At 45.2% G+C, this 16,183-nt stretch overlaps 1 protein-coding gene across 6 annotated transcripts in view; it reads right to left on the bottom strand.

Moving 5' to 3' along the window:
• e2f3 (E2F transcription factor 3) overlaps nucleotides 1–16,183 on the bottom strand; it is a 64,407-nt gene that overhangs the window by 43,083 nt on the left and 5,141 nt on the right. For 3 of the 6 annotated variants that reach the window (XM_080485801.1, XM_080485799.1, XM_080485798.1), the window contains 2 exons: nucleotides 15,284–15,415; nucleotides 15,048–15,162 (listed from right to left, as the gene is read on the bottom strand). In XM_080485801.1, the coding sequence (XP_080341927.1) occupies nucleotides 15,048–15,162; nucleotides 15,284–15,415 (247 nt within the window). Of the gene's footprint in view, nucleotides 1–14,646; nucleotides 14,975–15,047; nucleotides 15,163–15,283; nucleotides 15,416–16,183 lie in introns of those variants that run through there. The other 3 variants (XM_080485800.1, XM_080485797.1, XM_080485796.1) reach the window with 2 other exon arrangements.

Below are 16,183 nucleotides of genomic sequence, written 5' to 3'. Positions count from 1 at the left end.
GAAGTAATATTTGCTCTATTGGAGCTGAATATTTCAGAAGGCCATCCACTTATGCACACACACACACACACACACACACACACACACACACACACACACACACACACACACACACACACACACACACACACACACACACACACACACACACACACACACACACACACAGATATCTGTTGAGCCTGATTGAACAGGACTGAGCAGCGTTCTCACAGCACCAACTGTCACCGCAGTGAGAGGTCAAACAGAAACAGTAGCACAGCTTATATAAGTCACAACAACGGGAGCGGGGGTGGAGGTGGCGGAGGGGGTGGTGGGGTTGCGGAGAGCAACAGCTGATTTCATGTTCGCTTCCTGACAACCTCCTAAACAACCCGAGACAGCGGTGATCTTTCGCAAAAAAGGAGGACACCCATGTTGCTTCTACATTATCTCTCAGAAATGTGCACCACGTGTAAATAAACCTCTCAACCTGCGACGACCTTTAAGGTCAGTGTGAAACTAGAAAAAAATAAATAAAAATTCCATCAGTTATACAATGGAGTATGTATTTTCCATTTCTTTCACTTTATCGACATTCTTGTGGAAACAGCATCCGAGCTCCTGACTTGTTATTGTGTGTCGCTCGCCGGCTTAATTGTTTTCCTCCGTGTTTTTTTGGGTTTTTTTTTAACAAGCCCAGACTCCACTGAGTACGCAATCAGTGATTTTAGGTTGCCCGGTTCTTTATAACATTGAACATCTGGGAAATCTCAACGCGCCGTTAATTTGGCACTCCACTTAAAATCGCCAATTAAAAAGGTAACTATGAGTTAATGTAGTTTGCAAACATTCATAGATTCCCCATTAGAAGGTACTTTCTGTTTAGCTTTTCAACACTTGAGAGACAGCATATGTTCCCACACTTTATTTTGAGACGGGGAGGCGGGCTGGCCAGCGTCTCCCTTCAGCGGTTGTTTTGTGGAGCCACCGTATGCGACACCAGTCAGAGTATTCTGTATACTTTTAGTCAAGTCACAGTGTTCGAAAGAGAAGATGTTATCTGTGCAAAACTGTGTGTATGTTATTGTTGCTAATTAACCCAACTGGTAGAAAGAACATAGTTTTCCCGTTTGTTTTTTAATGAGTGCGACGCTTTTAAGCAGTTTCGTTCCCAACTTTTTGAACATGTGTTGCGGTCAGTTCAATTTTCATCAAACTGTGAATCGTCCGACATTAGACGCAACTTATGTTTTTTACATTCTTTCATTGGAAAGAAATGTGAATTTAAGAGATTTGCGATCTGTTTTTATTTACACTTTATTAAAATTAAAAAACAGGCACATCGTTTGACCAGTTTCGTATTTCAAATGGCTTAAATAGCCCAGAAAACAACAAAAGTCTATTCCGGGTAGTTGTTAGTTGAATGCTATTGGTTCCTTTGCATTAGAGGGCGGGTCTTAGCCAAAGGTCAATTGTAGTGAAGTAGTAATTTACGCCCTAAATCAACTTTTATCCAGTATATTGGCGTAAATGGAATGCATGTCATCCAGGAAACAAATTGTTAGAAAGTGAAAACTTCTTTTAGAACTCAATAATTAATTTTTCAATGTTTTTCAAAGTCTTTTTCCTGAAAAACGTACATTACCTAGTAATTTCATCAAGCCAAAAAAAATAAATCATCAGTATAAAGCTTCAAAAAATCTGAAAACCTTAAAAAGCTGACAAGCGAGCTTCAGCGCGATGGGTCATGTAATACCACCTCGTACCACCAGATGGTGTATTGAGCCACTCTGCCATGCTCCCCACGTTCAGGTAAAACAAAGGAGCTCTACAATAAGAACAAGTGAGAACATGAACTCCAACGAGTGCTTAACATTTTTTTTTAGCAACAACAGCTAAAAACAATGACTCACTGCTGTCAGGCAGGGCTTTGAATTTATAAACTGCACCTTTAGGTGTGGTTGTTTGAGGTTTTGTGATGTTATTTGCACTGCGAGGTCACTGTTGTGTGTTCATGCCAAAGAACTTCATCGTGGAACCTTACCCTGGTTTTTTTGTTCTTCACAAAACTTTCAATAACATTTCAGTTTTGAGACTTTTAGCTGTCGTCAACTCAGAGAAGATGTCCTTAGTCGGTTCTCATCATCTTATGAACGCAATCAATCAGCGGATTAAGTGTCTCCACAAATCATCTTCAGTCAGGGATTTGGACAACTTTTCGAGGTGATCTCCACAGAAAGTAATCGCGCTGCTGCGGGAAGAGAAACTGAAGGGGTCGGACAGGCCGGACAAAGAATGTGGAAAGTTCATGCGTGATTCAGAGTGACAATTTTCAAATGGAGGGCGGGAGAGGACAGAAGGCCAACGCGGGGAGGGCGAGTAAGAGGTGTGGAGGGGATTGACGGGGGGGGGGAGGGGGAGGGCGAGCGAGAGAGGCAGGGAAAGGAGATCTTCTATAAGCAGAAGCTAAAGAGGTCAGACTGCAAGTTTCTGGGTCAGGGCGCATTAAAACAAGCAGCCGCGCTGAGCCGTCGTCCTCGGGCCCGTGGCGACGCAGCAATGTGGACAGGCCTCCACCAACTGTGACCGCACATTAGGCACTTACTGCAAGCCTTGCAGACACCGCTCAGGGCGTCAACACATAAAGTTGCCCTTTATTTTAATCCACAGCATATAGGGGAAAACACACACGACCACGTACATGCAAGAGGCCAGCAGCTAGCAGTGCAGCATGAGTGTGTGTGTGTGTGTGTGTGTGTGTGTGTGTGTGTGTGTGTGTGTGTGTGTGTGTGTGTGTGTGTGTGTGTGTGTGTGTGTGTGTGTGTGTGTGTGTGTGTGTGTGTGTGTGTGTGTGTGTGTGTGTGTGTGTGTGTGTGTGTGTGTGTGTCCGTGTGCGCCGACTGGCACAAATGTTAACCTTAACTCTCATCAGTAACGGTCCCAGGAACACCGCTGAAGGCATAAACACTGGAAGGTAGCGCACTCAGGATATGGTATGGAATAAATGCGAGATGAGAATGATTTGCAAGTCACCGAGTTGTCAGCGGGGCATGCGTAGCTTATTTTCATGTCACATTCCTACGGTTGTTAAGCGGGGGGGACTTGTCTGACAAGCGCGCCCGACTTCAGCCTGTAACTCTGGCGGTGAAATTTAGCCCGACTCCTGTTGATGCTCAGCGGCCGACAGTCACGCAGGGTTAGAGGAACATGTTGAAGGTTCCCTGTAAATCGTTTTTGTTTAACGAGATGGAGATGGTGGTTTGAGGTGGAGTTGTAAAAACAAAAAGCTGTTTCATACATGGATGTTTAGAAAGAAGGGAGAGAGAGAGGGACATATTCAGCCATATGGTGGTCTTACTTAACACACTGAAAGAAGTTTGCGATCACCGTCTTATGATCAAAGCTACTCTGGAATAATCTGACAGTGACCAAAAAGTTTCCCTGCATTACGGTTGCTGTTGGTGCCGTGTGACAGAAAGACACAAGCACTCAAACAATGGTTTGCGGGCTTTCACTGAGACAAAACACAAGAGCATGTCAACATATTTTCCATCATTTCCATTGAAGTGGCCTGATCTTGACTCTTACACGACAACGGATTGCTTTTTGCGTTTTCGTTTCAGGAAGGTTTTGCGTTTACATGGCAACATTTTGAAAACGACGAAACGACAGAAATGCTGAAAATGAAAGTCATTTTCATGTTGGACCACTAGCGGGTGCTGTTGGGTCGACTCTCAGATACTAAACGACCAAGTTCCAGGAGAACACAGACTCGGAGTCATGACACTCTGGAGGCAACCATTGTCGTCGTAGTCCTATTTACTACAACCGTAGTGCGCATTTCCACCGAGACGGAATTTTTCCAAGTTCTACCTTGGGAGCTATTTTTCAAAACGTTGCATTTTCAGTAGGCTCGGAGCATCGTCGTGTAAACGGGCAACCAAAACACAGGTTTTCCATTTATCCGTCCAAGTTTTCATCACCACCAATTCATTGGAGTTGTAGATCCAAACTGTCGTACTCAGGTTTATGAGTGTTTTGTCACAAAGTGTTGCATTTAAACTAGACAGTGCGCAGTATCAAATCAACTTAAAGCACACCATAAGCATCAAGCTGGTAGCAATGTTTTAAAACATATTTGATAGACCATCTTGACGAGAATTAAGTCAGCTGCCGATCGACGGAACAAAAACCAAGTCTTTACTCGACTGCAAGAGCCAGAAAGAGTGTGAGCGTAGCTTGTTGGACAGTTGTTTCACTCAAACGCCACTGGTGAAGGTTGTTGGGTTCAGTCTGTCCTCAGAGCTCATGAAACACGAGCAGCAGGATCTATATAACCATCTAAAAACACACGACATCCATTTACATAGTGAAACAACAAGTACCTACAGTATTGACAGGCGTTTTGTGTTTTCCTTTGGTCCTGTCCATCACAGCTGGTCACATAATTGCAATGTATTGTGGCGCCACGAGGCCCATAAAGACTTAACTGTGTTATTTAGTGTTTTGTCCAGAACGCACAAATGAGTCAACACTGACTATTAACCATTTTTTGAAATACAAAATAGACTTTTAACATGTCTAAATGCGGTTTCCCTTACAGGATACATTTTGTCTGCGTTTCTCACAAATCTGCTAGTCTTTTGTGAAACGTACTCATTCTTAATATTTTGCAGTTTAGAAATACTCCTTTCAATGCTTCTCAGAGCTACTGCCCTGCCACATTTCTTTCCTGTATTTAAAGACTTGTTGTAGGTTGACAAGAAACCCTTCGGCGTTTACGTTTGAATGTGTCGTGCCATTTGGCCAAATATATCTCAAGGCCCACGTTTTCTCCCTCATATTTTTGTGGCTTATACGGTCCACATCACCACTGGCATTTGCCGGGTTGTCATGGCGATGGACCTGTTGACATGAAAGCTCAGGAGCTATTAAGAAAGGGTTGGGGTTACGACTGAGAGCCCTGGAAAATGCTTCTAAGTAGACCTCGAGTTGAATGTTTCATTAAACTGCTATTCTCCTGTCGTTCACGCTCAGTTTTAGTTCAAAATCATCTCTTCCAAAAAAAAAAAAAAAAAAGGGACAGACGTTCCGAGTGGCGACAACAGGAGAAGGGAGAACATGGCACTTTTGCCTGATTCATAAACTAAGCTCTGCATAAAGAGGCAAAACAAGGACTTTGAAAAAGGAGAAATATTCTTTCACGGGCAAATAATGGACCAGACTGAAGTAAAAGCAGCCATTATACAAAAAGAGACAAGAGAGGGCAAGAGAAAGAGGCAAATATCTTTCCAATTATCAGCTCTGGAGCATGTTCTTAAGAGTGAGCTGAAAAGACAGGTTATTAAGCTTTAATGCATCACAGCATAGGAACCATTCAAGGCCTTCTCCCTCATTAGACCTACCACCAGCCTTGCAGCACGTGTGTGTGTGTGTGTGTGTGTGTGTGTGTGTGTGTGTGTGTGTGTGTGTGTGTGTGTGTGTGTGTGTGTGTGTGTGTCATGGCGTGCACGTACGGGCATGCTTTTTGCAGCTAAGCACCTCACACTATACTAAACACTTAAACACTGGTAATGAGAGTGTGAGTGCTGGCTAGTCCGCTTACAGACGGAATAATTGCAGATTTAGCCAACAAGGGCATTTTCATTCCCGGGTATAGATTGGATTAGCACACATACAGAAAACTGGAGTCACATTTTCCTAATAAAACCACTCAACGGGAGAGAAAATGCTTTAAGAACCATGCCCAAACAGTGTATATGCAATATGTATGAAAGCCTTTGATAAATCCTTGAACAAACAGTGAGAGAGAGAGAGAGAGAGAGAGAGAGAGAGAGAGAGAGAGAGAGAGAGAGAGAGAGAGAGAGAGAGAGAGAGAGAGAGAGAGAAAAAAAAGATTTAATCACATTTTTTTTCTTGGTGCAACACTTTCTTTCATGAAACAGGTGGAAGTGAAGGTAATACTTATAGAAAAACACCACAGAGCAGCAACATAACAATTCCTCTTGGAATATAGGTCTGCTTCTTTCTTCAAACTTCAATTTCTTGCAGGTTTTTTTTTTTTTTTTTTTTTCCCCTTTTCAAACGCAAACAAACAACCTGATGAAATTCTTGTGGACGATATATATTGCCCCGGCTGGTGCCTCGCACATTTAAGTGTGTAGCGTTGGGCTGATTCCAGAAAGCCCGAGTTGCTCCACCTTATTGAAAATCCACTGCATAATATCAGAAGGGAATCCGTCGGCCTCGACAGGAAACGGAGTGGAAAACAGGAGCCCCTCTGAAGAAGAAGGACTCTCTGATCAACCCCGGGGGGAAGGATGCGGGGGCTTTTAACGATCTGGCCCGCGCGGCATGCTGGGACTTCGGCGCGGCCCGGGAGTCTACATATGAACACATTAGCGAGACAAAACACCGTCTAACACTCGGTCCAACTTCCAGGGATCAATGAAGAAGTATTGGCTGTGCCGCTTCTGCTCAGTCAGCCACTAACTCTCCTTCTGTCCGTCCCTGCGTCCCAGTGATCATCGCCATGTGTGCACACGGTGGCCCCGAGTCGGATGAGGATGACTTTCCCGTAGATGAGATGATTAATGCGCCCGCTCTAAGATGCTGAGTGAGATTGATGCCGCCCGCTATCCCCTCCGTGGATAATCTTTCATCCTTACAGTAAATATGACACAATGTCCATATGCACGCAAAAAAAAACAAAAAAAAACGGCCTGATTACAAACAGCTTGCAAGTCCTCATCCCTTTTAATGATTACATCCAAAGGCACTCTCCGTCAAACGGCTGTTTGGCTTAATGAAATTAGCGGCTCTCACTATCCTGCCTGTGAGCGCCGGCTAAGGAGTTTCCGTTGGGGTCACCCAGCTAAGTAACCCCAGTTAAGAAACCCGAATGCAAATGAGATGTAAATCAGGCTAAAACAGAACACTGGTTAATTTGGCCTCCTGACATTGCAAACAGTCACAGGGGGGATCCGATGCAAATCACATGCAAATGACAACTGACGGTCTTTGTCGGGATTGGCTGAAGGCTAAGAGCCCACGGGCTCGGGTTCACGTCTGGTTTTGTCTATGCAAATATTTGATTTAACCGAGTGGAACCAAAGAAAGCAAATACCCCGGCGGAGAGCGGGGTGGAGTGGTGGACGGGGTTCACGACAGGTCACGGGGGCTTGTCATCGCTGCAGCCGAAGCGTTATACACCCACACCGGCGCGGGAGAGGAAAAACACTAACCTCAAACAAGAGTGAACCAGACGCTACATTCCGACCACAGAAATCCAGGGCCCAGCTGTGTGTGAACCGGCCAACTCCTACATCATCTGGAGCCATGCCTCGCATATTCACTCCCGAGATCTGAGCCCCGCAAGTATAAAGGGCTGCATAATAAGGCAAGGAACCTGCAACCCGGGTCGTATTACGTCTTGACGGAGACCATATCTAAAGCCAGAGCCTCCTGAGAAGAGGTCAAACCTTTGTATGGACAAGCCCCGCAAGGCCGTGACAGAGAAAAATGACTTTCTCCCTAATACAGTATGGATTCCTGCAGCCGCTAATTGATCTCCCCTCCAGAGCTTCTATCAACCATCTGCAGAGGTGGAAAGTAACTCGTGGCAGCCTGTTTTCCTTTTACAAGTTTGCGTTAAAATCCAAACCCTTGAGTCACGATTTGATTGGATTTATGTTGCCAGGTCTGCTTCTTTCATGGGAGACGAGTCAACAGCAAACATGCAGCGGAGCCCTGACAGACTCTCCCAATCTAATGGCCCCCTGCAGTTTTCTGCACTCCGAACCGCGATTCCTACCTAGTTAATTGTTTCTGTCAAGACTCCGGGAGCAAACCGGCAGCAGCGTTACCGTCTCCTCCAGGAAAAGTGGTGCCGCACCAACTTCCCCGCCTTCAATTCTCTGAAGGCCACCCCTTGAAGTGGCACAGCTGAGGAGTTAGTCGCGTGGCGGTAACCTCAGATAGCTTCTCGTCTTCTCGCACTCTGTTGATGCACACATGAGGGGAAGGAAAAAAAAAAAAAAAAAACCTCCAGAAGCATTTGGCCTCATGTGATCTCAAGCCATCTCCACCAGAGTGTGGGAATAATGAGATGATACGCTTTGAAAGGAACATACCGACTGTAAAATAAAGCATTCTTTTAATGCCGTGTCTTTGAGCGCTTCTATTTAAGTCATCTTCTCTGACTGCTGAGCTTTGTTCCTATAGCTTAGTGTTGTAGTGGATTATTTCTACTAAAAAAGGGGCATTCCGCAGAATCGCGGCCTTCACGGTCTTTCCATTGTAATAAAGTATAGATGACACGGTCGGGTGGGGGGAGGCTAGAAGATCGACTATGAACTATGGAATTTGTCTTGTTTTTCACAGAACAATGCAAATCATTCAACAGAATAAAATGATCAAAGTACGACAATGGGAAATACATGCATGTGAAATCACTGAATTTGATCAACTCAATTGAACTCCGACATGCAGATTATTGTGGGTCTTTAAAATCTACCTCAGAATGAACATGGAGCCACGCTGTACCATCGTTAACCGTCGTGTGAGTGGTGGCGAGTGGTTTCGGCGCAAGGCCCAAGTCAAATTTTCCATTTTCTCTTGAACACGTGAGAATTGATCGTAGCTGGTAAACAACGATGTCCTTCCCTCCATCTTCTATCCTGCTTTATCCTGTTGAGGGTAGCGGGACGCTGGAACCAATCCCAGCCTCGACGACGACGTGCAAGAGCAAAAACAAACTCAAAAGTTCCAGCTCCGAACCGTTGCAATGAGTCAGAAGAACATTTATTCGGCAGGTTTTTCTGGTTGGTATTTCCTCAACTTTTCAAATGAACTTCACCGTATGATGAGACACTGTGTTGAACGAGGAAATGCAATTAAGCTGTAAAACACAAAAATTCAGAAATTTTTTTTCATGAAAAACAACAAAAATAAATAAATAAATGGAATCTGGAAAAAGTGAATTCCGACGGTCTCATTATCAAAGTTTATTACTTGTGTTCCACCACCCAGCTTTATTTAATCTCATCTGTTGCAAGCATAGATGACTCCTAAAGTGCAGTAATGAGTCAATGGCAAAAGTATCTCTTGTGTCCTGGATGAACTTTGTGAACTTTTTTTTTTTTTTTTTTTTTTTCTTCCTCCCAGTAGAAGCTCAGTTTAGGAGCCTGCCCACAGAGTGTAGCTTTCCCCCGTCCTGCAGGCACTCTCCAATGAAACCGTACACAGTTGTGGTAACAACCCCAGTGTAGAAACACAAGAAGCTGGTGTCGGCCACCTCTGCCCCCACACTCCCAAGCTTGCATGCATGTTAATAGTTCGCCAGTTCAAACTGGCTACAACATTTACTCTTTAATCATTCAAGGAACCAGCCCCAGAGGCAAAAGTGCCCTCGGTAACCCAAACTGACACTCTAGACTCTGCAGCTCTGTGTAAGCACACTGCATGCTCGCGGAAATACTGCACACTTCAGCTTTATGCGAGGTTTAACAGCTCACATTTTTTAACTTGTGCCTCGCTGCAGCAGCAACTCATTTTTGTTATGCGATCACCATATATTGCAGTTCTTGCACTTGTGGCACTAAACCAACGTGACGTGTGTTTTAAGCGATGTTACTCTGACTCCACTCTGACTTCAGTTTAGGACTCAGCAATCAGTTGTTGCCATGAATTTAAGTAGTTTTGTTAATATCCGTTACTGCGTCTTTTCCATTTAGACCCATTACAAGAATGACTCGCCACACCATCTTGTGGAACAAAGTGGTATTACAAGACGGGAGCTTAACTTGTCAACAGTCAGGTATTGTATACCTATAGCCCACGCTGTACTCATCTTTGTGAGCATGTGTTAGTCCGAGCATATGACCAGCGTGCAAGAAAAGACTTGTGCATTTTGAAAAGTGAGTGTGACCAAGGTGATTTTCTGCCCGTACAATCACACACAACCCCTCCACGCTCCTCATATGCACCCATCAGTTGGTCTTTGGTAGGTAGGCAGCTATGCAAATAACTCAGAAGGGGTATTGTGTACAACAACAAAAGTCCTTGTAATGAAAGGTTGCTTTATTGTAGTTGACTTTGTCTGGACAGTCTGACTGAGTAAAGGGAAAAGATCTGCTGGTTGGCAGAGGAAACCACCAAGTGGTTGGAGCTTGGAAAACAAAGTTAGAGAGGAGTTGAAACCCACATAACAAAGTTATTTTCTTCTTCGAACAAAGTGTCCTACAACTACCTGTAATTCTAGCCGCTGAGATCTGTTGCTATCGTATTTAATGTCTTTGTATACGGGGGCTGTAATTTACATGTTTTTGCTTGGGCTTTTTCCACTAATAACGAAGCAGTCATTCTTCCAAGATTTGCTGTCACAGTCCAGCGCAACAAGAATCCTCTTCATCACAGTGAGTCAGACGAAGGGCTTTAAACTTTACACGCAGCCCGAAAGAGCGGCTCTGCATCGCAGCCCGACAGCAAAGATCCCTCAACAGGTCTTGGTTGGCTGATCCCGTTTCTTCTCTGTGGAAGAATAAAGGCAGGTAGAGATGTGCCCGCAGGTGCTTCCACGGACATCCCAGCACCGCTGTCCATTGATCCTTCCAGTCTTGCGTCCGGAGGGCCCCGTCGGATCGGATCGAACAGCAAAACCAGCGCGCCAGTCTCTTTCGGCAAGATCCGCGCAGCCCGAGCTACTGGTGATGAATCAAACTACTCCTGTCCTGCCTTCTCACTATTCATTCATAAACCCAAAATATTTCGAAGGTAGCCCATTGGCTGGGCCGACGGCTGCGTAAAAAGACGCCGTGCTCCCAGTACCAATGAGAAACAAGTAGTACACTCTCTCTCTCTCTCTCTCCTGCTTTCATGCTCCCTCTTTAACCCTCTCTCATTTTTGTTCTCCCTCTCTCTCTCTCTCTCTCCCACCCTCCCTCACGCCCTGCCTCAGTACATTACACCAGTCAAAACAACAGCCTGGCTTGAAGAGAGAGCGCAGCGCCGTAACAAGTGTTTCGTTTTGGGGGACGGGGACAGCCGGACGAGCACGTCGACCTACACCATTGCTGTCAGAGTGGATTGCACTTACTTGGAGTCACTCCTCAACCCCCCCCCTCTTAAGGGGGGAGGGGGGGGGGGGGGGGGGGGGGGGTGTCTTAAGTGGTGACATGGTTCTCTCTCAATCTCATAGTCCAGCCATCTGTGTCATTACGCTTCGAACACCTCTCGCTGTACGTCATTTGCCCGATAAGAAAAAAAAAAAAAAAGGAGCACTCAAAAAATGAAACCTAATTGACCGATCGATCGGCAAATTGACAACTATATTGACTGATCTTTAACCGAACTCTCTCGAAGTGGGAGCAGGCTGACGTCAGGCCTAATTCAATACGACCCGATTCAATATTCGCTTGTTTTTTTTGAAAGAAAAAAAAAAAAAATCTTGGTGGCAAAGGATTTTAAAATAAAAAAAAAACAAAAAAAGAAGAAACACACATGAATCAATAATAGCAGTGATCCAGTGACTCTCCATGAACTAGCCAGTGTGCCACTGTTTGTGGGGAACTGGGTTGACAGGGTTGTTTGGGGGGGGGGGGGGGGGGGGGGGTGATTTGGAGGTGCAACACTGCCATCTATGGACGGGTCTGGACACTGCAGGCGTCCAACAGATTACATCATCATGTTGAAGGTGTTTTTCTAAGATGCTGTGTTTCAGACAAAGAAGCAGGGCAGAGATGGTTGGACTGAATATAAAAGAGAAGCAGGAAAAGTTTGAAAGAAGTGTATGTGGGCGTGTAGAGGATAAAGACACTTGAGGATTTTAAAAGAATAGGTTTATTTATATATCTGAACATTTTTTTTGTAATGTCACAGGTATGATCCTTATAAAAACACTCAATATTTTGGTACATCAACATTCATATGCCATGATGGTTTCAATCTGCACTCAGTGACATTGAAATTATCTTAAATATGAGATTATCTGCCTTCTCCGATGTCCAGTGAAAGGGCCTCAGAAGGTCGCAGCCTTGCTTTACCCTCTGAAGAAGCCGCAGAGAACTCTCCGCTCTGCCAGAAACACCAGCAGACACACCCACTCACCAACATGCAAGAGCCTTCAAAACTCAAAGCCATGGGGGAGTCTGCACATGGTTTCCAGATAAACAGCTTCAGGATGGTTTTTCCTTTGACAAATGGAATTCTCAGAACCACCCTGTGATCTCTGGTGACTCCCTGAAGAGGGTTGCTGACCCCGGCATGGAAACCAGTGATCTGAGAAGTAAAGTCATCAGGTGAAGGTTTCAGTAGGTAACCGTCTCCAAAACTATTGTGATTCCATTTGTGGCAAATTCACTTGGACAAGATCCAGTCGCACTATAGAAACGCCTCATTGTCCCAACAGCTCAAGAGGTGACGCAGAACGACTGAGACATACTCAATGTGACGTGAGCCCACTTTCTCCAATTAGCATATCAGCAATGACCCCCCCCCCCCCCACACACACACACATCAGCCCATTTCCCCAGGAATTCATAAACGCCCGTCTTCATAGAGTGAAACGATTCACATTTACAGTGTGAAAACATCACCAGCCTGCTCCTGTGTTCTTGATTCGGTGGTTTCTCGCTGCCTCCTAGTGTCTCCATCGGCAAACTGCACCGAGCCGGGCGGCAGCAAGAGTCAGAAAGAAGCAAACGTGATCATTTGAACGTTGTGAATCAGAGCACACAGACCAGGACTGTTCCCGTCGTGGAGCGAAGAGCCGATAAAAAGAGGAAAGCTGCAGTCGGGGATTCTAACGGAGCTGCGATTGAAGCCGACAAACGCGGGCCGCCGGCTCAACTGAACAGCAGTTCCTGTGTAGAAACAAGTCGAACATGCTTGTTTGGTTAACTGAAGGCTCCAGAGTTATGACTTTAACAAGAGTGAGATGTCCCCTGCAGTTTTATTGACTATGACTCAACAAATGAGAGACAAATGTGAGGACTGACAGGAAGACAATCAGATGCAGAGATTCTCCAAATTAACTCATTTTCTGAGCGAGATTAATCTTCAAATCGAACAAAGACCGTATTGACTAAACATCTGGAGCCGTTTGGCATTCCGAAAACATCTCGACTTTTAATATGAAACAAAAGCAGGAATTTGTCGTGTTCTGCATAACAAATTGCGTAATCCCAATAAGCAGCGAGGCGGGCAACTCGCACAGCTGTAACACAAGTATTGAACATGATCACAACATGATGAGCACCACCGACATAAAGTGGTCGTCAACCAAGACATAATCCAGCACGTTGAAGCTTACTGGCTAAAACGACCTTAGCGTCACGCTCGGGGGGGGTTTGTTTTCGCCGCACAACGGCGCTCTTCAGGGCGGCGCGACGCTTCCGTCCTCCGTCCCAATCACCTGGGAGCGTGTGCGTTAAAGAACTACCGTTGTCTCTGCAACGTTTGATTTTCACAGCCCGCGTGCCGACAAGCGTCTTGCAGTGGCCGGGCTTCTCGTCAGCCGCAAACACGTCGCAGAGCACTTCAAAACTGTTTTCCCCATCGTTGGCTGACCAAATATTTTGAAGGCCGCTCGTGAAAGTTGGAGGGAAACACTTAATACGCTTCATATTCAAGCAGAAAGCCTTTTATCCTGCAGGGTTCATGGAGAAACCGGCGTTTTGGCGCCTGGCGATAGAACAGGACCCTGGACTCATTCATGCAGAGCGGGTCGTGTGTTGTGAAGAACGTTAATTTGACGGTGAGAGCTGAGCTCACCTGGCCTGGACAATGGCGGGCTTAAAAAAAAAAGCACAAAAAAAAATTGCTTCTCAAAGCAGACCAAAGGCTTTTACTGATGAAGAGTAAATTGCTAACACTCTCTCGTCGTGGCCGCTCGTCTTTCCCCACGTCGTTTGGTCCGGGAAAAGCCGTCAGGTTTCGCCCGTAATCAAGAAGTATTGCAACGATGTCCTGGTACAATATCAAACTTTAGGGAACACTGGGGAGCACACTGCGTGAACCGGTCTCTCAATAGATCAAACTGCAGTACAGTAAAAGTCGCCCGACTCCTGAGAAGAAGAAGAAGAAAAAAAAAAGAACCTCTGGAGGACTGAGATATGAGCGGACTCACGGAGGAATGAACCGATCCAACAGCAGAGTACCGGCCGGTGGGGCTGGCACGCCGCAGAACAAATCCAAACTCAATCATTTCTTTGTTTACGTAACGAAATTACAAGTGTTGGAGTCCATTTGGTGAAATGGGGCGAGCAGGACATGGATTTTGTGCATGTCAATGCAGGTTGAGAGGAGTTAACCGTCTGCACGGGGGCACAAGATTTGATTCTGAATGTGATTGATTTAGCAATAAAACACAGCCTCATCAATCATACTGTTGTGCACTCTGAATCCTGAAAGGACGTTTTTTTTTTTTTTTTTCTCCTTCTTTCACCACGCATGCAGCACATGGACGAAAAAGTCTTGCAGACGACTTCCTATAAACGTGTTTAAAGAAAAACTTTGGGACCGGACCGAGTGGGTTCATCCATCTCCTGTAAGTGTTTTATATCCCGACCAAGGTCGCGGCGAGCAGGAAGGCAACATCCTCCGCGGGGTCCAACACAATCACGCTCACAGCCGATTTAAGAGTCTCTAATACCCCTCGTGAGCTCGCTTTTTAGATCGGCTTCCCCCGCGGAGCGACCCGACCGAACCCCTACAAACACAGAACATGTGAACTTTACACAGGATGAAAGTTAAGCAGGTTCAGATAGAAAGAAGCTCCTTTCCCGTGGTGTTCCACCCAAGAGTGGATTCGTCCCCATCCAAGTGCAAAAAAAAAAAGTTCGGTACTTAAACGACCTCTTAAGATTAAAACTCGACACGTCGAGCGTCACACCGGCGCCTCCTGTGGGTCATCGCGGCACATAAACACGTCGATGGGCCCCTGGCTGCTGCGGAGGTGAATCCGGAAGCTCTGAGAACGTGACAGAACAAGAGCCTTTTTTTTTTTTTTTATCAAGAACAAGCGCCGCGGAACCATCCCGTCTCTCGGACTACGAGTGGAAACGTACCTCGCGTGGATGCGACACCTCAAGTTTGGTCTCGGCGGGAGCTTTGATCACGATCACGGCACGGTCCCTCAGGGTGGGAATCGCCCGGAGGTCCTCGTACGTCAGATAAGCGAACGTGCGACACGGAGTCAGGGAGGACAACCGATGGGAGACTGCCGCTCGTGTGCGCCAAACATTTCATTTTCAAGCCATTAAAAAAAAAAAGAAGTAAAAAAAAAAAAAAAAAAAGAGGATATCCATGACGGTAACTGTCTTCAAACAGCCGGTGCACCTGCAGCCTGCGGTCCTCGATCAGCTCGTCCAGCTTCATCTCCTGCTCCACCAGAGCCTCCATCTCCGTATTCAAGGGTTGATTTACTGGCGGACCCCTGCGCACACAGCCAAAACGACAAAGTTCACACTCTACACCTTCAGGAATCGATGAAAACAAGAGAAATAGAATTGAAAGTTAAATACGTGGTTTGCTTTAAATAAGTCGTCATTAAATGCAAGCAAAACAAAATGTATGTCGTCTGGTGGAAAAGGGGCAGACGCTGAAGTAAAACTGTGTTTAAATAATGTGGAATTTGAAAGGGTTTATGAAAGTACCTTTTTAGGAGTAATAGTAGATGACTGACTTTGTTGGAAGCCTCACATCGAAAACGTAAAACGAAAATCTATTTCTGTTCTTTACAACACTGGAGATTTACGGGATATAAAAATGTCTCCATGTATTGGACTGTTCACCTGCGCTGCCTTATGTGACATTTTGTGTGGAAATACATATAAAACTTAACTTGGATCCAATAATCAAGTTGCAGAAAAGAGCGATTCGGATCATGAATAGAGCAGGATACCGGGATTCTACCTATCAACTTTTCATACAATCATCCACATTAACATTTCTGGATATTATATATTTAAAAACATTAGAAACGATGTTCTGTGTGATGAATAATAGCATTCCAGATGGTGGTCAAAGAAAGGGAATCTATAATTTAACGGGGGCGTTAATGTTTGAAAGCTGGAAAGTAAGAACAAATGTTAACTGTGAATGTGTGTCCGTTTTGGGAGTGAGGTTATGGAATGGACTTAATGATGAACTGAACCGGTGCAATTCTCTGTGTTTTCAAAACGAGTTTAAGATGTCGAATAAT

Source organism: Lipophrys pholis, assembly GCF_963383615.2.
Source record: "Lipophrys pholis genome assembly, chromosome: 17".
NCBI classification, from domain to species: domain Eukaryota; kingdom Metazoa; phylum Chordata; class Actinopteri; order Blenniiformes; family Blenniidae; genus Lipophrys; species Lipophrys pholis.
The sequence above is the reverse complement of the archived record's forward strand: the minus strand, read 5'-3'. Positions and strand labels throughout refer to the sequence as shown.